The sequence below is a fragment of the Calliphora vicina genome, chromosome 1 (assembly GCF_958450345.1).
Source record: "Calliphora vicina chromosome 1, idCalVici1.1, whole genome shotgun sequence".
In the NCBI taxonomy this organism is placed as follows: Eukaryota; Metazoa; Arthropoda; class Insecta; order Diptera; family Calliphoridae; genus Calliphora; species Calliphora vicina.
In genome coordinates this window covers 13,579,742-13,604,741 of record NC_088780.1, presented here as the reverse complement: position 1 = coordinate 13,604,741, position 25,000 = coordinate 13,579,742, and the positions used below count along the sequence as shown (strand labels likewise).

General features: G+C 25.3%; 1 protein-coding gene across 6 annotated transcripts in view; it reads left to right on the top strand.

Annotated features, from left to right (window-relative positions):
• The first annotated feature begins 205 nt into the window (after positions 1 to 205).
• ClC-a (chloride channel protein 2) overlaps positions 206 to 25,000 on the top strand; it is a 76,310-nt gene continuing 51,515 nt past the window's right edge. For 3 of the 6 annotated variants that reach the window (XM_065499071.1, XM_065499070.1, XM_065499066.1), the window contains exon 1: positions 838 to 979. Coding sequence is in view for 2 of the 6 variants with exons in the window: in XM_065499064.1 (XP_065355136.1) it covers positions 821 to 979 (159 nt within the window). In the remaining 4 variants the exon portion in view is untranslated. Of the gene's footprint in view, positions 980 to 21,725; positions 21,745 to 22,003; positions 22,042 to 25,000 lie in introns of those variants that run through there. The other 3 variants (XM_065499065.1, XM_065499064.1, XM_065499069.1) reach the window with 3 other exon arrangements.

Below are 25,000 nucleotides of genomic sequence, written 5' to 3'. Positions count from 1 at the left end.
CTGAAACAAAAAAATTTCTTTAGAAAAGACAAATGCCATCATATGATATTATTTATTAAACAATATTGTTAATAATTTATTACATTCAAAAAGAATTTAAACAAATATTAAGAATTTGTAATTAAAATTATACAAATCAGCTGGCTTTTATTTTCATTTATAACAAATTAGCGGTAAATTACTGTTAAACTCCACATTTTCATCTATATAAACAACAAAAATAACAAACAGACTCTCTGCTCTGCTTTGCTGTCACAAGAAAATTAAATGAAAACAAAACAAAAACACAACAACAACAATACAAAATACATACAGTAATAATAATAATAATACAACTACTTGTAGTAATAATAATAACAACAACAACTTAACTTGTATACAAATATAAAGGTACTTATCGTTGTTGTTATTGTAGTTGTTGATTTTATACAGAAAAAAACAAAAATGGTGGCTGGTGGCTGCTAAACATTTGACAAACTTCAGCAACGTCTATCAGTCTTTTGAAAGCCGTGAATAAAACTTCAACGAAATTAAACGCGAATATTTGATAATAAAAAGAATATATATGAATAATAACTACAATAAATTATAAAAATAAATAAAATTATAGCTATAAAAACGAGTTTTTTGTGATTTTATTTTAAAAAGATTTTTTAATTTATCATGTTTTTTTAAATTCTACAATAAAATACCTTGTGCTGTGCCTACTTAATTAATTTATTAAACCTAGTTAATTAATTGTGATATCTATTTAATATTTAAAACATTTTACAAATTTTATAACTTCAAAAAAAAAAAAAATAAGAAAAAAGCAAACAAAATGAAATCTCGAAATATTTTGGAAGATTCGGGTGCTAAAGAAACTTTATTGGTGGTGCCGAAATTTACGGTTCATCCGGTGCGTGTTCAGCCAAATGGCACTCCTGTGGATATTGTTACCGAGGATGAGGAGGAGGGTTTGGGCTATACACATACTTTGGTAAGTTTTTAAATTTGCTAATTATTAAGTTTATTTTGTTTAAGATCAAGGTTTCCCATATGATTTAAGTTTTATTTTGATATAAAGGTTAACAATTAAAGGATAATAAAAGTTTAGCTTTAAAAAACGAGTGTTTAGCATTACAGTTTCACTTTGTAGCGTTTTTAAGGCAAATATACTGGCCAGTGATGCAACGGATTTTTGTAATTAAAGACTTTTTAAACTTTAGATGCAACAAATTGCGACTCTGAAGTTCAGTTATGCTGAAATTTAAGGGATTTGAGAACGTTTGCAAATATTACAACAACAATGGAAACTTTTCCAAATATTTCATTAGTGACCTAAAATCTGAAATAATTTTTTAAAATTTTTTTACATTTTTGTAGTATTTTATTAATTAACAAAAAACAAAGGACATAATTAATTAAATTCTAAAAATGAGAAAACAAAATTAAAAGATTTTTATTACGGCATTGACAAAACAATGGAAACTTTGGTATTATTTTAACAAATAAGGTCTGTCTAAACTTTGCAATAATTCAATATTTTGTTGGGTATCCCTTATTTTTTATAACTGCTACACATCGATGATGCATTGAACCAATTAAAGAGTCAATGGTCGCCTTTGAAATATTTTGCCATTCCCTTATTATAACCGCCTCCGATAAATCTTTCTTTCTGGTGTAATTTTGGCTACTTATTTTACGATCTACAGATTTTCTATGGGATTGAGATCTGGCGATTGGGCAGGCCACTTCAAAACACATAACTCGTTGGATTGTAACCACTAGGTAACAACCCTAGAGGTGTGTTTCGGGTTGTTGTCCTGTTGGAATCTCCAAACTAGGTGCATATTTTCCTCAGCATATGGATACATAACATCGTTTAATATGGTTCTGTATCCTCTATACCTGTCATGGTATCTTTTATAATATGAATGGGGTCCATACCTTGCCCTGAAAAACATTCCCATACCATAATATTGCCACCGCCAAACTTTACAGTCTTATTTGTGTACTTTGGATCTAATCTTTTTGCCTTTGGTCGTCTTACAAATGTTCTCTCATTACTAACTCTTAAATTGTATTTGGATTCGTCTGAAAAGAGGACAGACAGTATTCCATTTCTGTATCGACCAGTTTAAATGATCCCTGGCAAATTGTAGACGAGCACAACGGTTCTTTTTAGTAATGAGGGGTTTTTTCACAGGACGATAGCAACCAAGACCGGCCTCATTTGCCCTGCGACTAACTGGCTATTAACAACCTATCGAGGAGTTATTTTTGGGAATTTCTTGAACTCTCTCGCTATTAAATTAAATTATCTTGTGTAGGAGTAGTCTTACGAGGTCTTCCACCTAAATGTTGAGTTTTTACAGAACCGGTCTCACGAAATTTCTTTATAATTTTTGAAACTGCTGATTTATTTATTCACCCCTATCGGCAATAACATGTGTAATTTTGTTCCCATGAAATATCCATTTCCCTCGAATGGAAAATTGCTATCGGGAATATCATGATGAACTTTACATTCACAATAGTTGATTTTGTTCTTAACAGCTGTTTATTGTTTACAAAATTCCATCTAAAAATTTGACAACAAGGGGAATTTTTTTCACGTGAACAAAGTTGATGAACGAAAAAAGGAAAAGGGAAAATATTTCATGTGAAATGTTGATTCGCGATAGGGGTGATTGAATATTTGTCACAGATACTTTTTTTGTTTTAAACCAGCTTTAAAATCATTAATTATTTTATTTTTTAAGTCTTCACAAATCTTAACTTTAGCCATTTTCTTTAACTTTGAAAAAAAGCAATTATGCGAAAAACTTGGAAAAAGAAATAGTGAAAAATTACCAGAATTTAAAAATAAAATAAAAATAACTGTAAACAGGATGCTTTTTACATCGTTCTCTTAAATATTATTTTCGTTTTACACTTCTTTCTTTCTTGCAGAAGTTTAAAAGTTTCCATTGTTTTGTCAGTAGCGAAATAGTGAATATTTTTTAATTTTGTTTCCTTTTTTCAGAATATAATTAATTATGTTGTTTATTTTTCAGTTAATTTATATAAATAAAACTATACAAGTAAAATACAAAAAAAAAAAAAATATTTTAAAAAAATATGGAATATTTGATAAAGTTTCCATTGTTTTGTTAACCACTGTATTTTTAAATACTTTCACTGTTTTCCGTATGTTGAAATCAACTTTCCGTAGCCCCCAAAAAACTTACATACATACATTATTCAAACATCAATATATTCGCTATAGACCCGGTTCGGTTGCTATTTAAAATCGAGACAATCGGCCCACAAAGACGAGATAACGCCATAATAAGTCGGACAATGGGTCAAAATAGTAAAAAATATTTTTTATACACGAATTGTTTAACCAAAAAAATAATTTTTTATTATAAAATTTGTTTCACTAATAAATTAAAATTTTTTTTTTTAATTTTGAAAAAAAAATTGAAAAAGAAATTTTGTAAAAAAAAATTTCAATCAAAATTTAAAACAAGTAAGAGTGCTATATTCGGCTGTGCCGAATCTTATATACCCTTCACCAAATTATACTTCAAAATTTTAAATATTTTAAGGTAAACAAAATTTAATTTTTTTTCCAGTTGTTTTTTTCATTTTTTGGAAAAAATTTTAAAAATTTTATTTTTTGTTTTTTCAATTTTTTTTTGTGAAAAAAAAAATTCGGGTTAAATTTTTTTTTCCGATTTTGAGCCATTGTAGGTCCAACATACTATGGTCTTATATACGTCGTTGCAAATGTCTTTGAAATATCTATCATTAGATATCCATATTGTCTATATTAATGTCTTAGTAATCCAGATATAGGTCAAAAATAGGTCAAACATCGAGGTTGTCCTGGTTTTTTCCTCATATCTCAGCCATTGTGGACCGATTTTGCTGATTTTAAATAGCAAAATTCTCGAAAGCATGTCTGACAGAATTATTGAGAAGATATCTGGTGTCTTCAGAAAATTGATTTCAACAGACAGACGGACAGACGGACGGACATGGCTTAATCGACTCCGTTATCTATAAGGATCCAGAATATATATACTTTATAGGGTCGGAAATGAAAAATGTAGAAATTACAAACGGAATGACAAACTTATATATACCCTTCTCACGAAGGTGAAGGGTATAAAAAATGTTTGCTGAGATTAACTGTACTTTTATTGATTGGTAGTGAATTTACTCACCCCCAGTAAACACTAAAGTGTATAGTACATTATTTGGTTTAGGGTTTTTCAAACTAGTAAACTGTGTTTTATCCTAAGAATTGAATTTATACCTCAACATTACTATAAATATTTGATTAAAATACAAAATTTGTTTTTTTGTATATGATAAAATTTGTTTCACTAATAAATTAAATTATCAAAATTTAAAAAAAAAAAATTGAAAAAGAAATTTTGGAAAAAAAAATTTTTCAATAAAAATTTAAAAAAAAATGTTTGCCGAGATTAACTGTACTTTTATTGATTAGTAGTGAATTTACTCACCCCCAGTAAACTCTAAGGTGTATAGTACATTATTTGGTTTAAGGTTTTTCAAACTATTAAACTGTGTTTTATCCTAAGAATTGAATTTATACCTCAACATTACTGTAAATATTTGATTAAAATACAAAATTTGTTTTTTCCATTACTCTCTATTTGTTATAACAACTATCAAGTTGTGAGTGATTGAGTTGGACATTAAAGATGTGCTAAACTAAATCACAGACTTTAAAGTCAATAATGTCACACTGCTGTCATTATTAAGGCTAAATTAAAAGTCACGTGTCACTTTATTAGAATTTAAAGAAGAAAATAAACCGAAAAAGAAATGAATGACAAAAAATGAATCACAAAGAAATAATTAAGTTAAGGGACAACACATTTTTAAATAAATATTTACTTGTTTATGAAATCAAGCGTTCGTTATTTTGGCTTAACCAAAAAGTTAACAACAACAAAGCCGATATATTAAATTGAAAATTATACATGAAATTGAGGTGTTAAATATTTAGGCAACAGGTGGTGGTGGGTCAATAATTTATGAATCAATTTTTTGCACGTCTTTAGCTATAAATGTTAACTTGATTTATTTAAGTTTAGCTAGTGTTTAAAAATGCATAAAACGTTATTTTAATAATAATAATTGTTTATTGAAAATATTGTAACCAGTTGTTAAGTAATTTAGCCCTCTTTATATGACAAGTATTTATTAATTTATTTTATTTTTTTTTACTTACTTGTTAACCAAGGTTAAGAAAATTAACATTTTGCAATATTTATCAGTTTTAAGATAAAATTTACAATAGAAATTCAAAACCATTCACAATAATGTAATGTAAACATAGGTAAACAAAATCTTTGTTTACCTATTACTAGCTCTTGTCTTATCAAAAATTATTTACTGGACTTGTAAGAATTAAATTCATTTGAAACTAAAAATCGAAAATCTGCTAAAGTGTTTTATATATAAGTTTGTCATTCCGTTTGTAATTTCTACATTTTTCATTTCCGACCCTATAAAATATATATATTCTGGATCCTTATAGATAGCGGAGTCGATTAAGCCATGTCCGTCTGTCTGTCTGTCCGTCTGTTGAAATCAGTTTTCTGAAGAACCCAGATATCTTCGGGATCCAAATCTTCAATAATTCTGTCAGACATGCTTTCGAGAAGTTTGCTATTTAAAATCAGCTAAATCGGTCCATAAATAACGGAGATATGAGCAAAAAACCAGGACAACCTCGATTTTTGACCTATTTTTGATCTATATCTGGATTACTAAGTCATTAATATAGACAATATGGATATCTAATGATAGATATTTCAAAGTCCATTGCAACGATGTACATAAGGCTATAGTAAGTTGGACCTACAATGGGTCAAAATCGGGAAAAATATTTTTTAACCCGAATTTTTTTTTCATCAAAAAGATTTTTTTTGTCAAAAAAAATTTGGAAAAAACTTTTTTTAAAAAAAGTTAAAAAACAATTTAAAAAAAAATTTTTAAAAACAATTAAAAAAAATTTAATTTTGTTTATCTAAAAATATTTAAAAAAAATGTATTTTAAAGTATAATTTGGTGAAGGTTTTATAAGATTCGGCACAGCCAAATATAGCTTTCTTACTTGTTATTTTTGCGTTTGGAATTTTTGCCCTGGGAATATGTGACGGGAATAAATTAATCCATCATTGTTAAATTTAAACAGTTAATTTAATACGTTATAAATTATGCCATAAACTGAGGTTTTTTTTTCGTGTTGGTTTCTGTTTTGTTTTTTATTATTGTTGTTTTATGATGAGTTTTCTAAGCACCACCAACTAATAAATCAAAATATTTAAAAGTATTGAGCAGAGTGTCAATCGTAAAGAAATATAAACAAATATCACACTTCAAATACTTACGTAGGTTTTCCTAGTGAAAAAAAATAATAAGAAAAAACTATATAGATTAGAATGTATGTTTAAGTAAATTTTTTGTTAAAAAACAGTAGAACCTTACTATATTGTAATAAATAGAGTTTTAATGTTAAACAACAAAACAATTTCGGATTTAATAGAAATGCTTTAAAATATAGTAAACATTTGAAATGCAAGACTAAATTTATTTTATTTTAGACTTTTAATGAAATTGTTATACTATTTTACCCATAGTTGCTAATTGTTAGGTTTTTGATTGACAACTTCACGCACACGGTTAAATTAAGAGCAATGATGCCAACCTTTTGTAGCAAGAACTTATAGAGCAGCATAAACTTAAAATATGCTTGAAATTTTGAAACTTCTACGTAAATATTTACATTAAACTGAAATATTAAAAAAAAAAACAAGTAAGAGAGCTATATTCGGCTGTGCCGAATCTTATATACCCTTCACCATATTATACTTTAAAATACATTTTTTTAAATATTTTTGGGTAAACAAAATTTATTTTTTTTTTAATTGTTTTTCAAAATTTTTTTTTTCGAAATTATTTTATAATTTTTTTTAAAAAAAGTTTTTTTAAAATTTTTTTTAAAAAAAGTTTTTTAAAATTTTTTTTTTTTGAAAAAAAATTTATGACAAAAAAAAATTTTGGATGAAAAATAAATCGGGTCAAAAAATATTTTTCCCGATTTTGAACCATTTTATGTCCAACTTACTATAGCCTTATCTACATCGTTGCAATGGACTTTGAAATATCTATCATTAGATATCCATATTGTCTATATTAATGACTTAGTAATCCAGATATAAATCAAAAATAGGTCAAAAATCGAGGTTGTCCCGGTTTTTTGCTCATATCTCCGTTATTTATGGACGGATTTTGCTGATTTTAAATAGCAAACTTCTCGAAAGCATGTCTAACAGAATTATTGAAGATTTGGATCTCGGAGATATCTGGGGTCTTCAGAAAATTGATTTCAACTAACAGACGGACAGACAGACAGACGGACATGGCTTAATCGACTCCGCTATCTATAAGGATCCAGAATATATATACTTTATAGGGTCGGAAATGAAATATGTAGAAATTACAAACGGAATGACAAACTTATATACCCTTCTCACGAAGGTGAAGGGTATAATTAAATTCCATTTTTTAAAAATCACAAAAATACGAAGAAAATTGAAATTGAAAATTTTACATTAAATCCCTTATGTTACAAAAATCGCTAAAGTTACCAAAAGTAGCTATTTTCACAAGAAATTTAAAATTGTATACAAAAACTCCAGTTTTTAATAAAATCGCAAATTTCACAAGAAATCGCAAATTTAATATAAAATCGCTAAAATTACCAAAAAAAAATTAATTTAGAATTACATAAAATCGCCAGCTTTTAATGAAAGCGCTAATTCACAAAAAATTTCTTCATTTTACATAGTAAATCAGTTAATTTCATTAAAAATCGAAAATTTTACAAAATCCCAAAAATCGCTACTTTCACAAAAAATCGCTAAAATAAAAAAAAATATCTTCATTTAAAAAAAAAGGTAATTTTAGAAGAAATACCAAAACTTATATTAAATCTCCAGTTTTTAATAAAATCGCCAAAATAACAAAAATAATAAAATCGTTAAAATTTAAAAAATCGCTAAAATTACAAAAAAAAAATATTCACCACTATCGGCAATAACATGTGAAATTTTGTTCCCATGAAATTTCCATTTCCCTCGAAGGGAAAATTGCTTTCGTGATATTCCCCAGAACTTTTCATTCACAATAGTTAATTTTGTTCGTAACAGCTGTTTATTGTTTACAAAAATACATCTAAAAATTTCACAACATGCGGGATTTTTTCATGTAAACAAAGTTGATGAACGAAAAAGGAAAAGGAAAAATATTTCATGTGGAATATTGATTCGAGATAGATAAAAAAAATCAGAAATTTTACATAAAAATTAAATTTTTAATAAAATAATAATAAAACAATAAATCGCAAATGTTACATAAAATCACCAATTTTTAATAAAATAAATAATTCACAAAAAGTTCCTCAGTTCACATATAACAATTAATTTCATTAAAAATCCTGAATTTTTCTAAAATCTACAGTTTTTTATAAAATCCAAAAAAATTTCAGAAATTGCTAAAATTAAAAAATCTTAATTTTATAAAACAAAAACCAGCTTATTTTAGAAGAAATACCAAAATTTACATTAAATCTCCAGTTTTGAATAAAATCGCCAAAATATCAAAAATCACTAATTTCACAAAAAATCGCTAATTAAAAAAAAAAAAAATTATATAAAATCGTGAAATAAATAATTCACAAAAAGTTCTTAATAAAAAGTCGAAAATTTTACATTTCCAGTTTTTAATAAAAACTCTAAAATTACAAAAAAATTATACATTGCACAAAAAATCGCAAATTTTACATAAAATCATCAGTTTTTCAAAAATCGCAAAAACTAAAAAAATCTTCATTTCATAAAAGAAAAAACAACTTATTTTTGAAGAAATTCAAAAATTTCACAAAAAATCGCTAAAATTAAATAAAAAATTTTCAGTTCACAAATAAATAAATTCATTTCATCAAATGTTCAATCACAAATTTTTCTTAAAATCCGAAATTTTACAATTTTCAAAAAAAATCGCTACTTAAAAAAAATTCTATATTATTTCTTCTATTAAAAAAATTCGATTTTAGAAGAAATTCAAAATCTCCAGTTTTTAAAAAATCGCTAAAATTTCAAAAATCGCTAAAATTAAAAAAATGATCAGTTCACAAAAAAAAAATTCATTTCATAAGAAATCGGAAATTTTTCATAAAATCCGAAATTTTAAAATTTTCTAAGAAAAACGCTATTTAAAAAAAATCGCTAAAATTAAAAAAAAAATTCTTTATCGCTAAAATTTTAAAAATCGCTAGTTTCACAAAAATGGCTAAAATTAAAAAAAAACACAAAAAAATAAATTAATTTCTTAAGAAATCGCAAATTTTTCATAAAATCCGAAATTTTACAAAAAAATCTGCAGTTTTTAAGAAAATCGCTACTTAAAAAAAATCTTCATTGTACAAGAAATCGCTGATTTTAGAAGAAATTCAAAAATTAAAAAAAAAATCGCTAAAATTTCAAAAATCGCTGAAATTCTTAAGTTCATAAAAAAATAAATTCATTTAATAAGAAATCGCAAATTTTTCATAAAATCCGAAATTTTACAAAAAAATTTAATTTTTTTTTAGAAAATCGCTACTTAAAAAAAATTCTTCATTGCACAAGAAATCGCTAATTTTAGAAGAAATTCAAAAATTTACAAAAATCTCTAGTTTTTAAACAAATCGCTAAAATTTCAAAATCGCCAGTTTCACAAAAATGGCTAAAACTAAAAAAAATTCTTCAGTTCACAAAAAAATAAATTCATTTATAAGTAATCGCAAATTTTTCACAAAATCCGAAATTTTACAAAAAAATCTGCAGTTTTTAAGAAAATCGCTACTTAAAAAAAATCGCTAAAATGAATAAAAATTCTCCTTTGCACAAGAAATCGCTGATTTTAGAAGAAATTCAAAAATTTACATCAAATCTACAGTTTTTCCAAAAAATCGCTAAAATTTCAAAAATCGCTGAAATTAAAAAAAATTCTTCAGATTTTTCGCTGAAATTTTTCATAAATCCGAAATTTTACAAAAAATTTTTATTTTTTAGAAAATCGCTACTTAAAAAAAATCGCTAAAATTAAAATCGCTGATTTTAGAAGAAATTCAAAAATTTACATCAAATCTCCAGTTTTTCCAAAAAATCGCTGAAATTAAAAAAAATTCTTCATTGCACAAAAAAATAAATTCATTTAATAAGAAATCGGAAATTTTTCATAAAATCCAAAATTTTACAAAAAAACCATGCAGTTTTTAAGAAAATCGCTAAAATTAAAAAATCTTCATTGCACAAGAAATCACTGATTTTAGAAGAAATTCAAAAATTTACATCAAATCTCCAGTTTTTCCAAAAAATCGCTAAAATTTAAAAAATCGCTGAAATTAAAAAAATTCTTCAGTTCACAAAAAAATAAAGTCATTTCATAAGAAATCGCAAATTTTTCATAAAATCTGAAATTTTACAAAAAATTTGTATTTTTTTAGAAAATCGCTACTTAAAAAAAATCGCTAAAATAAATAATAATTCTCCATTGCACAAGAAATCGCCAATTTTATATAAAATCGCCAGGTTTTAATGGTCCTATCTAGTATGAGCTGCTGAAATCTGGCCAAACCTTCACAGGAAACCTGTACCGAACGCAACTGATGCGTTTGAAGTGAAACCGTAATATCCATATCCAGTGAAACCATCATGAAAAAGCTAGACCACGTGTTGCAATACCTATTAAAAACTATTTAGATGAAGTAGTTGGAAAGAGTTGCCTCGAATGCTTTATAGTCCAGACCGTAAAAAAATTAAAATTTAACAAAAGATTTTAATTTATAGAAGATTGAATTTAAATCACAAATTTTACAAAAAAAAATTAAAAATTAAAAAAATCTTATTTATTAAAAAACAAGTAAGAGAGCACCAAATTATACTTTAAAATAAAAATTTTAAATATTTTTAGGTAAACAAAATTTAAATTTGTTTTCCAGTTTTTTTTTCGAAATTTTTTTTAATTTTTAAAATTTTTTTTTTTAAATTTTATAAATTTTTTTTTAATTTTAAAATTTTTTTTTTTTTAATATTTAGTAAAAAAAAAATTTTGGTGAAAAAAAAAATTCGGGTTAAAATTTTTTTTTTTTCCGATTTTGACCCATTGTAGGTCCAACTTACTATGGTCTTATATACGTCGTTGCACAGGTCTTTGAAATATCTATCATTAGATATCCATATTGTCTATATTAATGATTTAGTAATCCAGATATAGGTCAAAAATCGAGGTTGTCCTGGTTTTTTACTTATATCTCAGCCATTTGTGGACCGATTTTCTCGATTTTAAATAGCAACCGAGCCGGAAGAATTCCGGAGATATTAATGTATCATTCGTGTATGTAAGTTATTTGGGGGCTTCAGAAAGTTGATTTCAACACACAGACGGACATGGCTATATCGACTCCGCTATCTATAACGATTCAGAATATATATTCTTTGTGGGGTCGCAAATGAAAAATGTAGAAATTACAAACGGAATGACAAACTTATATATACCCTTGCCACTCATGGTGAAGGGTATAAAAAGTTATCTCATTGAAATTTCTTTATTTCATATTACAATGCAATTACAAATTATGTATATTCTAACTTTATTTACCGTGAAACAGACAGAGAGTTTTTGGCGGGAATCGAGCCCGCAATCCCCAGACTGATAGACTAGCCATTACCGTGGTATTGATTTGGATATTTTCAACACAAGTATTAAAATAACAATTTATAACTAATATTTTGAGTGATTTATTTTCTATAACTAGAAATAAGTGATATATTGGCTAATTTGAATAAGGGAACGAGTTATTTTTGACCTTTCAAAAGGTCATACAACTTTTAGGCAAACACTTAAAAGGAAAGTAAAATCAAGAAAAATATCAACTTCATCTTCATTATTATTATAATTTATCAACATAATGATGACATTTATTATTATTATTATTATGCTTTATAAGTAATATAAATTTTAAAGAATTTATAAGCAAAACAAAATAAATGTCTCACAATATAGACCATTAAACTCCTATGCAGCTATTTCTTTTTAGATAAAATATTTCAATGCATTCTTCAATAAATAATTCACATAATTTAATAAATAAATAAGTCGTAATAAGTTGACAACAATATTATATCCATCATAATACATAAATACTTCCATCACATTGTAATCGTTAACTGTCATATGCAATCATAAGACGTAATAAATAAAACTGTCATAATGTAATAAACCCAATTGTTTTCGTTTTTGTTGTATTTATGCAGGAGTAATAGGAGATGCTTCAATTTCAAGGCATAATAAATAGTATTTCATTCAGTTTCAGATTTGTTTGTAACTTGATTTATTTTAATGTGTAACTTGATTTAGTACAACATATTTCAATAAGTGCTGCATTCAACATAAATTGTTGCACTTCAAAGTAGAGACCATAAAAATGGGTAGGAATGTAAAACGTACATTTTTAATCTAAATAAATAATAAGAGTTTTGGCAACGAGGTTTTGAAATAAGTTTTATAGCTGAATTGATAGAATTTTTGTAAAATCATGTAGCATCACTCCTAATAGTAAAAGCAAACTTGGCATCACTAATAACAGTAATGCCAAATATGTAATGCAATTGAGTTGCCATACGTTTTTCTTACGGCATTGCCATATGGAATTTAGTACAAAAGGTAACCGATATTGGCTTGATTCGTTGATTAGGAATCCTAGATTTTTAGATTTTTTATAAATAAAATGCTATTTTTATGTTTTTAACTGTTTATAACAACAGCATTTCATTACCACGAACAATTTGTATACAAAAAAAAAAAAACTTTACAAAAGACACACTTCCGTTGAGCAGCAGCACATTAAAAAAATTACGATTATTTACAAATTAATTGAAAGAAATTATTGTTTTTTTTTTACCAGGCAGATGATAATATGATAGCGGAAAATTTACAGATAAAATAGTTTTGTTTAAACAACTAAATAAATTTAAAAAAAGCTTTAATAGTTATTGAAAATCTAAAAATGTTTTCAGAAAAATTTACAAAATTGTCTGGAACAAATGCAACAAATTTATATGAAAAATTTCTCATGATAAAGTGATTTACCAAAGAAGGTGTTTAATTATAAAGACATGGTAATTGCGGTAAATTAGAGCATCATTGAGTCAGTGATCTGCAACCAATTACGTGTTAAAATACATAATTTATTTCAAATAATTTGCATTAGAAATCATTTGCCATAAAGCTGTTGCGACTTCGTGTCTCCAGTACATTTCCCCTCTAGATATCATTCCATGATGAATGACACAGATAAGAAGAAGAAAAGGAAGACATAAAGCAGTGATGCCAAATATGCAGCTGTTAACTCATTCTATGTCTATTGTAGGGTTCTATAAGTCGATTGTTCGAACAATCGACTTTTTGCTGAAAAAAGTCGAAGAGTCGAAATCGACTTTTTGGTCGGAAAAAAGTCGAACAATCGATTATGTTATCTCAAAAGTCGAATAGTCGATTGTTAAAAAAAAAAATTAATTGCAACATTATACTAAAACTATTGCAATTTTGTACACTTGCATTTTTTGTAGTATATGCTAATATAAATAATAAATAAATGTTTATAAATTAAAGCTTTTTTCTACAAAACATTCTTCTAACTATTATCGCCTTGATAAATTTCATTTTTATTGCTAAACATTACAAAAGGCGCATCAAAAAATGTACAAACAAGAAATGGTAAAAAGTTGAAAAAAGTCGAAAATAGTCGGAAAGTCGAAAATAGTCGAAAATAGTCGAAAATAGTCTAAAAAAGTCGAAAAAGTCGATTTAACTAAAAAGTCGAAAGTTCGAAAAGTCGACTTTTATAAATTACCAAAAGTCGAAAGTTCGAAAAGTCGACTTCTTAAAAAACGAAAAAAGTCGCAAGTTCGAAAAGTCGACTTTTTAAAAAACGGAAAAAGTCGAAAGGTCGAAAAGTCGACTTTTTGTTTCAGCTATAGAACCCTAGTCTATTGCTGATAAATTTTTGTCATGATAAACGTCAATAGCTATAGTTTCCATTTATTAGTAGTATTATTACTTCGTTATGACAAAATTGTGCTTTTGCTCATATCCTGTCTATACCTGACAAATATTTATTATAACAATTAATGACGTTTGTTGTCAAGACAAAGTTGTCTGAGCAAAAGCACTAACAATTTTTTATTTTTTTCATAGCGAAGCAATAATACTAATAAATGGGGACTATACCTGCTAATTTTTTTTATCTTGACAACGATTTTGACGTTTATCATGATAAAAATTGATCAGGTATAGACAGGGGGTCAAACAACTTTGTCTTGACAACAAAAGTCATCAATTGTTATGATACATATTTGTCCAGTATAGACAGGGGGTTACAAATGTAGGCAATATTACAATATAAACAATATTACAAATAGCTAAAATTTAAACATCATCATCATCCCGTTTTTATACCCTTCACCTTCGTGAGAAGGGTATATATAAGTTTGTCATTCCGTTTGTAATTTCTACATTTTTCATTTCCGACCCTATAAAGTATATATATTCTGGATCCTTATAGATAGCGGAGTCGATTAAGCCATGTCCGTCTGTCTGTCTGTCCGTCTGTTAGTTGAAATCAATTTTCTGAAGACCCCAGATATCTTCGGGATCCAAATCTTCAATAATTCTGTCAGACATGCTTTCGAGAAGTTTGCTATTTAAAATCAGCAATATCGGTCCACAAATGGCTGAGATATGAGGAAAAAACCAGGACAACCTCCATTTTTGACCTATTTTTGACCTATATAAGAATTACTAAGTCATTAATATAGATAATATGGATATGTAATGATAGATATTTCAAAGTCCATTGCAACGATGTAGATAAGTTGGACCTACAATGGGTCAAAATCGAGAAAAATATTTTTTGACCCGAATTTTTTTTGTCATCAAACAATTTTTTTTTGTCATAAATTTTTTTCCCAAAAAAAAAAATTGAAAAAAAATTTTTAAAAAAATTTAAAAAAAACTTTTTTTAAAAAACAATTTCGAAAAAAAAAATTTGAAAAACAATTTAAAAAAAAATTAAATTCTGTTTACCTAAAAATATTCCAAAAAAAAAAAATTTAAAATTTTTTTTTTAAAAAATTTGAAAAAAACTTTTTTTAAAAAAAATTAAAAAACAATTTGGAAAAAAAAAATTTGAAAAACAATAAAAAAAAAATTAAATTTTGCTTACCTAAAAATATTTAAAAAAATTAATTTTAAAGTATAATTTGGTGAATCGTATATAAGATTCGGCACAGCCGAATATAGCTCTCTTACTTGTTAAAATTTAATTTGAATTTAAAAAAAAACCAATAACAATAACAAACAACCTGTTAAAATATTAAGCCACCAAATAATCATTAAAACGCCATTAATAAATTAACTACGTACATAATTATAATAAATTTCCAATTCTTTAAGACCAGCAGCAGCTACTTAAATTACATTCTTTAACCATAAATTATATTAATTTTAATACAATTTATTAATTTCCCATACAAAATTTAATAAATTTTATCAGATAACATCGAATCGCATGAAGACAAACAATACAAATCATAAATATGTATTGTTATTTTTTTATATACAATTTATTAAACTTTATAAATTATTAATAGGGAATTCCACATTGTCCATAAATCTCTATATTGTTTGCAAGAATTTCTTAATATTTCTTACATTATTAAAACACTATTAAGAGAAGTTCTCTTAATTTGTTTTAACTCTTAAGTTAAAAGGTTTTTGTCTCGACTAAATTGTTCTCTTATTGTTGAATTCTCTTAAATAAACAAATTTGTTTATTACTTAAAACTCTTAAAAACTACTTTGTTGGTTTACATTTGTTATTTATTTTTTTTTTGGTTTATGTTTATACACAATCATTTATTTATTTATTTGTTTAAGCAGCAGGGCGAATTTAGCGATTTTAAATGAACAAGTGGTTTTTGGAGAAAAAAAATACTTACATTTTTAGTTCTTTTATCTAAAGATTTGATCAAGTACATTTTAAGTAAAACCACATAAACTTAAATAAGAGGAAATTAATTTTTCACATCCAATTTGTTGGCCAAATAATTATATTTATACTAAAAAGTAATAAATATTTAGCAAAATATGAAAAAAAAACTATGTGAGAACAAAAACAATACTCGTATATGTGATTATTTTAAGTTTATTAGGGTCCATAAGTCTAAAGAAAAATTTCCCGGGAATTCTTAAGAAAAAGAACAATTTCGGTTATTACAACTAAAAAAAATCGATTGATATAAACGAATCATTCGATTGGCAAAAAAATTACAATGAATCTGTGCTGAAATAATACTGTAAATACAGAAATACAGTTCTAAATAAATATTTCCCGATTATGAATCCTATAAAAGTCGTTTGTTCGAATAACTTTTTGTTGAAAAAAGACGAAATCGAAAAATTGATTAACTTATTCTATGACATGATGGGAATCGACCAATTGTCAATATTTTAAGAGACTTACATATAAATTGTCAATATTTTAAGAGACTTATAAATATTGGAATTTAAATTATATTTTTTCAACAAAAATTTTAAATTTTTATGTTAATTTTCTCTATTTCTTGAGTTGATTGGTTAATTTGATGCATTATATAATCAGCTGCAATGACCAGTACTTTATATATAAGCATTTTTTCAAAAAGTAGCGAAGAAAAAAGTCTACGTCATTTTTTCAGGGGCACTACTCATCTTGATTTCTTTATAAATACTTGGCATCACTTATCTTACTTTGATTTTGTTTTGCTTTTGCTTCATGTTGTCGTTGTTCATGTGGTTGTTGTTTGTTTTGTGTGTAAATAAACAAATAAACAAACAAACCGCCATCATGTCGTGATAAGACTTATTTGTTTACTTTTTGCATTTTCTTTTGTTGTTGTTGTTGGGTTTTAAGCATGTTTTAATAATAATAAGCGATTTTAATAATTTATTAATGAATAATTAATATGTAAAACATATTTTAAATAAAATATTATTAAAGATAGAATGCAGTAGAAACAATATGGAGAAATGTAAATATTTTTAAAGGAAAAAGTGATGGAAAAACAAGTAAGAGTGCTATATTCGGCTATGCCGAATCTTATATACCCTTCACCTTTGTTGTGGATGCATTCTTATTTTTTATAATTAGTATATACATATGTATGTACATTGCCCACTTTCAGCGTACAGCATCCTAAATTTATCAAGAACACAAAAAACAACAACAACGCCAAACGAAACAAAACACCAAAAGAAAAAACAAAAACAAAATACGCAAGGCAATGAAACCAACACACATCCAAACATACGTTTAATTGTATAAAAAACAACCACAACGCCAAAAGAAACAAAACACAAAAAAAACAAAAAAACGCAAAGCATGCACACCCAAACATACTATTTGTTGTTTTTTTGTCAAAAAAACCAACACACAACCAAACTAAACTTTAGTTGTATAAAAAACAACAACAACGCCAAAAGAAACAAAACACAAAAAAAAACCAAATACACAAAGCTTGCACATCCATGCATACGTTTTGTTGTTTTTTTTGTCTCGGATTTTTGCTCATATCTCCGTTATTTATGGACGGATTTTGCTGATTTTAAATAGCAAAATTCTCGAAAGTATGTCTGACAGAATTGTTGAAGATTTGGATCCCGGAGATATCTGGGGCCTTCAGAAAATTGATTTCAACAGACAGACAGACGGACAGACAGACGGACAGACAGACAGACAGACAGACAGACAGACAGACAGACAGACAGACAGACGGACATGGCTTAATCGACTCCGCTATCTATAAGGATCCAGAATATATATACTTTATAGGGTCGGAAATGAAAAATGTAGAAATTACAAACGGAATGACAAACTTATATATACCCTTCTCACGAAGCTGAAGGGTATAATAAGAATAATGAGATGTAACCACCTGTCTATACTTGACAAATATTTATCATAACAATTAATGAAGTTTTGTTGTCAAGACAAAGTTGTCTGAGCAAAAGCCGAATCTTATATACCCTTCACCAAATTATACTTCAAAATAATTTTTTTTTAAATATTTTTAGGTAAACAAAATTTAATTTTTTTTTTAATTGTTTTTCAAAAATTTTTTTATTTGAAATTGTTTTTTAATTTTTTTTAAAAAAAGTTTTTTCCAAATTTTTTTTTAAATTTTTTTTAAATTTTTTTTTTTTTGGAAAAAAATGTATAACAAAAAAAATTTTTTGATGAAAAAAAAAATTCGGGTTAAAAAATATTTTTCCCGATTTTGACCCATTGTAGGTCCAACTTACTATAGCCTTATCTACATCGTTGCAATGGACTTTGAAATATCTATCATTAGATATCCATATTGTCTATATTAATGACTTAGAAATTCAGATATAGATCAAAAATAGGTCAAAAATCGAGGTTGTCCCGGTTTTTTGCTCATATCTCCGTTATTTATGGACCGATTTTGCTGATTTTAAATAGCAAACTTCTCGAAAGCATGTCTGACAGAATTATTGAAGATTTGGATCCCGAAGATATCTGGGGTCTTCAGAAAATTGATTTCAACAGACAGACAGACAGACGGACATGGCTTAATCGACTGCGCTATCTATAAGGATCCAGAATATACTTTATAGGGTCGGAAATGAAAAATGTAGAAATTACAAACGGAATGACAAACTTATATATACCCTTCTCACGAAGGTGAAGGGTATAAAAATACTAATAAATGGAGACTATAACTGATAATTTTCTTGACAACCATTTTGACGTTTATCATGATAAACATTTATCAGGTATAGACAGGGGCTAAAGAAGTGATGACTAATATGCTTTTTCGTAGCATCAATTTAATGCAATATTACTGCAATTACAAGTCTACCCAATATTCGCCCTTAAATTGTTTTCGAAAACATATTACAAAAATTTACAAAATAAAAAATTAAGATGGCTTATGATAATTCTAATTAGGAAGTAATTTTTTATGTTGTTTAATAACCTTTTAATTTGTTCGAGTATTTCATAAGAATTTGTAGATAAAACTTGTTAAAGTCTGTATATATCAAAGAACACTTCAAAAAAGTTTATACGATTTTTTGGCGAGAGTCTATAAAGTTGAAAGTTTCAAATTAAAATTTTGGTATTTCGCTTAAAAAAAGTTTGACGTTAAGCAATAATAGCATAAACTCGAAGCGATATTACTGCAATTATGAATTTAAGAAATTTTTTGTCATTAATTGGTTTTCAAAAGCAATTTCTAAGCATTTTTATAAATTTGACTTCGAGGCGTATGATTATCATTAATTAGGGAGTAATTTTACATTTTGTATAATAACTTTTAAAATTGTTAGAGGATTTTATGAAAATACATGATATTTGTAAAGAAAACTTCTTAAATTTTGTAGATTTGAAATTCTATAGCAAAAAAGTTTATTAGATTTATTGGCAAGTGTCTTCAAAGTTGAAAATTTAAAATTAAAATTTTGAAATTTGTGCATTTTACTTTAAGCAGTCTTACTAAATATGTCCTTTGCACTATAAATTTGAAGCAATATTATTGCAATTATGAATTTAAGCAATTCCTTGCCAAGATTGAGTTTTCAAAATCATTTTTTATTAATTTTTATAAATTTTACTTGGTGGCGTATGATTATTATTAATTAGGGGGTAATTTTACATTTTGTGTAATAACTTTTTAATTTGTTAGAGGATTTTATGAAAATAAAAGATATTTCTAAAGAAAACTTGTTAAAGTTTGTAGATTTGAAAGTCTATATCAACAAAAGTTTATTAGATTTATTGGTAAGTGTCTTCAAAGTTGAAAATTTAAAATTAAAATTTTAAAATTTTTGAGTTTTACTTTAAGCAGTCATACTAAATATGTCCTTTGCACTATAAACTTGAAGCAATATTATTGCAATTATGAATTTAATCAATTACTTGCCATTAATGTGCTTTCAAACCCATTTTCTAAGCATTTTTATAAATTTAACTTCGAGGCGTATGATTATTATTAATTATGGAGTAATTTTACATTTCGTGTAATAACTTTTTAATTTGTTAGAGGATTTTATGAAAATTAATGATATTTGTAAAGAAAACTTGTTAAAGTTTGTAGATTTGAAAGTCTATAGCAAAACATTTTATTAGATTTGTTGGTAAATGTCTTCAAAGTTGAAAATTTAAAATTTCAAAAAGTTTTTGCGTTTTACTTTAAGCAGTCATGCTAAATATGTCCTTTGCACTATAAACTTGAAGAAATATTACTGCAATTATGATGAATTTATTTAATTCCTTGCCAAGAATGTGCTTCAAAATCCATTTTCTAAGCATTTTTATAAATTTTACTTGGTGGCGTATGATTATTATTAATTAGGGAGTTATTTTTCCATTTTGTTTAACAACTTTTTAATTTGTTTAAGGATTTTATGAAAATAAAAGATATTTGTAAAGAAAACTTGTTAAAGTTTGTAGATTTGAAAGTCTATAGCAAAAAAGTTTATTAGATTTGTTGGTAAGTGTCTTCAAAGTTGAAAATTTAAAATTAAAATTTTGAAATTTTTTCATTTTACTTCAAGCAATCATACTAAATATGTCCTTTCGCACTATAAACTTGAAGCAATATTACAGTAATTATGAATTTATTTAATTTCTTGCCATTAATGTGCTTTCAAAACCATTTTCTAAGCATTTTTATGAATTTTACTTGGTGCCGTATGATTATTATTAATTAGGGAGTAATTTTACATTTTGTGTAATAACTTTTTAATTTGTTAAATGATTTAAAGATAATGTCATATATAATTAAAGAAAACTTGTTAAAGTTTGTAGATTTGAAAGTCTAAATCAAAAAAGTTTATTTGATTTGTTGCCTAGTTAGTTTCAAACTTAAAAGTTTCAAAAAAAAATTTTGATTTTTTTTTTAAATTTTCCATAAATATTGGTTTATTTAAATTGGTTGTTTAGTAGTGAAAAAGACGATTTAATTTTATTTATTTATTCATTTCAATTTAAATAATTTGTTCATGATTTAATCCTGTTGAAAAAATTTCTTTGTCGGTTTCCATTGGCAAATATTGGCTATTTGTTTTGTATATTTGTTTAATTCACTATTTTGGTGGAAGTTATTTTTTTTGTTCTTTTTTTTTGTTATTTGTTTTTAATATTAATTTCATTTCTGGAGTCACACTTTGTGGTGGTTGTGGAACTACCAAGTCAAGTGTCTTTTGTTTGTATTTACTCGAGGAATTAGCGTTGAATAATTTTGCGTACGAATTGTTTTTTAATTAAATTTTCTTATAATTTTGTTTATTAAACATTTGCGTACACGATTTTTTTTTATCGTATTCGTATTATTATGTTTATTTTATTTGTTTTATATAGAGAGTATGTGGAGCACATCTTTGCGAAAAGAAAATACATAATACTAGACGATTTTAGACTTGACAATATTGGGGACACAATTTCAGACAACAGTTTTTTGGCAAGCGAGCGTAACGTTTATACGCATTTAGCCACAATTTGTTTTGCTTTTTAACGGTTTTGGTTTCCTTTGTTTAAAATAAAAATTCAATAAATAAAATCAGGAAATAGTAAGTGTTCGAATCGGTTTTTATATTTAAAGGATGCAAGGCGTATGAGTGTTATTAATTTATAAATGTTTTCAATAAAATTAAATATTTGAGTATCTAAAGAAGTGTTTTAAAAATTTTTTTTAATTAATTAAATAGTTTTTAAATAAAAGTATTTGAAGTAAAAGTTTTTTTTAAATTTATCATATTTGTGAAAGAAATTCAAGTGTTTTTATACAAAATTTTTTATTTAAAAAATAAAATCTTTCCTTTATAACAGTGAATGGGCAGTTTAATACAAAACATTTAAAAGAAAAAGTAAGTATTGCAATGAATTAAATTATGGAAATAATATCTAAGAACTTAAGATTTCTTAACATAAAGGTTGAGTCTTATAAATATAATATAAAATTAACAAAGTTTTATGTATTTTGTGAACAAATTTGTAGGATTTTATTTAAATTCTTATATCAAATGCAGTTAGTTGGTTTATGTTCTTAAAGAAACTTCAGGTGCAAGAAAAATTGTTTATTGAAAGTTGAGATAATTTGAATAGTTTTCTAAATTGTCTGGATTTATTTATAGTTTTAAATTAATATGGGAAGTTAAGAATTCTTGGTGGTAGAGGAAGTCGCATATAAGAAACATATTTTCTTTTTTAATAATTTGTTTCGCTTTATTACATTTTTTTTTAAATTCTTTATAAATGTCGAAAAATTTAAATAAAAATAAAAATAAATTTTCAATTTTGAAGACACTTACCAACAAATCCAATAAACTTTTTTGCTATAGACTTTCAAATCTACAAACTTTAAGATGTTTTCTTTACAAATATCATTAATTTTCATAAAATACTCTAACAAATTAAAAAGTTATTACACACAATGTAAAATTACTCCCTAATTAATAATAATCATACGCCTCGAAGTCAAATTTATAAAAATGCTTAGAAAATGGGTTTAAAAACAAATGAATAATAAGAAATTGTTTAAATTCCTAATTAAAGTAATATTGCTTCCATTTTATAGTTCGAAAGGGCATATCTAGCTTGATTGCTTAACGTCAAACATTTTTACAGACAAATCGCAAAAACTTCCAAATTTTAATTTGAAAGTTTTCAACTTTGAAGACACTTACCAACAAATCTAGTAAACTTTTTTGAAATTTAGTTTCAAATCCACAAACTTTAACAAGTTTTCTTTACAAATATCATTAACTTTAATAAAATCCTCTAAGAAATTAAAAAGTTATTAAACAAAATGTAAAATTACTCGCTAATTAATAATAATCATACGCCTCAAAATCAAATTTATAAAAATGCTTGGAAAATGGTTTTGTAAACTTATTATTGGCAAGGAAGTGGTAAAATTCTTAATTGCTGTAATATTGCTTCAAGACTTCAAAACTTGAATTTCAAACTTTCAACTTTGAAAACTCTTGCCAACAAATTTAATAAACTTTTGTGATTTAGACTTTCAAATCTACAAACATTAACAAGTTTTCTTTAAAAATATCTTGCATTTTCATAAAATCCTCTAACAAATTTAAAAGTTATTAAACAAAAATTAAAATTACTCCCTAATTAATAATAATCATACGCCTCGAAGTCAAATTTATAAAAAATGCTTAGAAAATGGTTTTGAAAGCACATTATTGGCAAGTAATTAAATAAATTCTTAATTGCTGTAATATTGCTTCAAGTTTACAGTGCTAAAGGTCTTATTTAGCATGATTGCTTAATGTCAAACGTTTTTTTAAGATAAATGGCAAAAATTTCAAAATTTTAATTTGAAACTTTAAACTTTGAGAATACTTGGCAACAAATCTAATAAATTTGTGTCATATAGACTTTAAAATCTAGAAACTATAAGATGTTTTTTTTACAAATATCATAAATTTGAATGAAATTTTCACACAAATAAAAAAGTTATTAAACAAAATGTCAAATAACTCAATAATTAATAATAATCATACGCCAGCAAGTAAAAACGAATAAAAAATGCATAGAAACAGGTTTTGAAAGCACATTAATGGCAAGTAATTAAATAAATTCATAATTGCAGTAATGTTGCTTCAAGTTTACAGTGCAAAAGGTCTTATTTAGCGTGATTGCTTAATGTCAGATGTTTTTTAAGATAAATGGCAAAAAAATTTAAAAATTTTAAATTGAAATTTTTTAATTTTGATGACATTTGCTGAGAAATCTAATAAAATTTTGTGAAATACTCTTTTAAATCTACAAACTTAAAGAAGTTTTCTTTACAAACATCTTGTATTTTCATAAAATTTTACAAATTTTCTAACAAATGTCTATTATTTAAAAAAAGGCGTATGATTAGTATTAATTGGTCTGTTTTATTGGATTTTTTATTACAATTTTTTTATTTCCTTAAAATTTGTTTAAATATTATTGGAATTTTATTTAAAACATTCAAAAGTTTGTAGTAATGACAAATAATTTAAAGAAAGTTGTATAATTTAAGCTTAAATTGTTATGAAAGTAGTAAATTATGGAATTTTTTTTATTCATTATTTTAAATAAATGAAACAGCTGGGCCAATAAACACTATTAATGTTATTTAAATACATAATTTAATTAAATTTCAAATATTTATTTATGTTAAAAAACTAATATTTATTTTGTTATATTCTTTAGAACTTTATTTCTCAGTGAAACATTTAAAAAAAATTATTGATTAAGACTGATTAAGTGTTTTTTTTTTTATTACTTTTGTTATAAAAATAATCTGTAATAATAGCTGCCTTTATTATATTGACATTTTTATGGTTAATACATCATTTTAAGTAGAAATTTTTATTGTTATTTCAGCTTTAAGTAAATTTATATTCAAAATAAAGAGTTTAGATTTGAAAACAAAATTTAAATGTAAAAACTTGATGTTATATTACTGCAATTACGAATTGAACCAATTTCTTAACATACATTTGTTTTTAAAAGCATTTTAATAAATTTGACTTCGAGGCGTATGATTATTATTAATTAGGGAGTAATTTTACATTTTGTTTAATAACTTTTTAATTTATTAGAGGATTTTATTAAAATAAAACATATTTGTAAAGAAAACTTGTTAAAGTTTGTAGATTTGAAAGTCTATATCCAAAAAGTTTATTCAATTTGTTGGCAAGTGTCTTCAAAGTTGAAAATTTAAAATTAAAATTTTTAAATGTTTACGTTTTACTATAAGCAATCACATTAAATATATCCTTTCTTACTATAAACTTGAAGTAATATTACTGCAATTATGAATTTAAACAA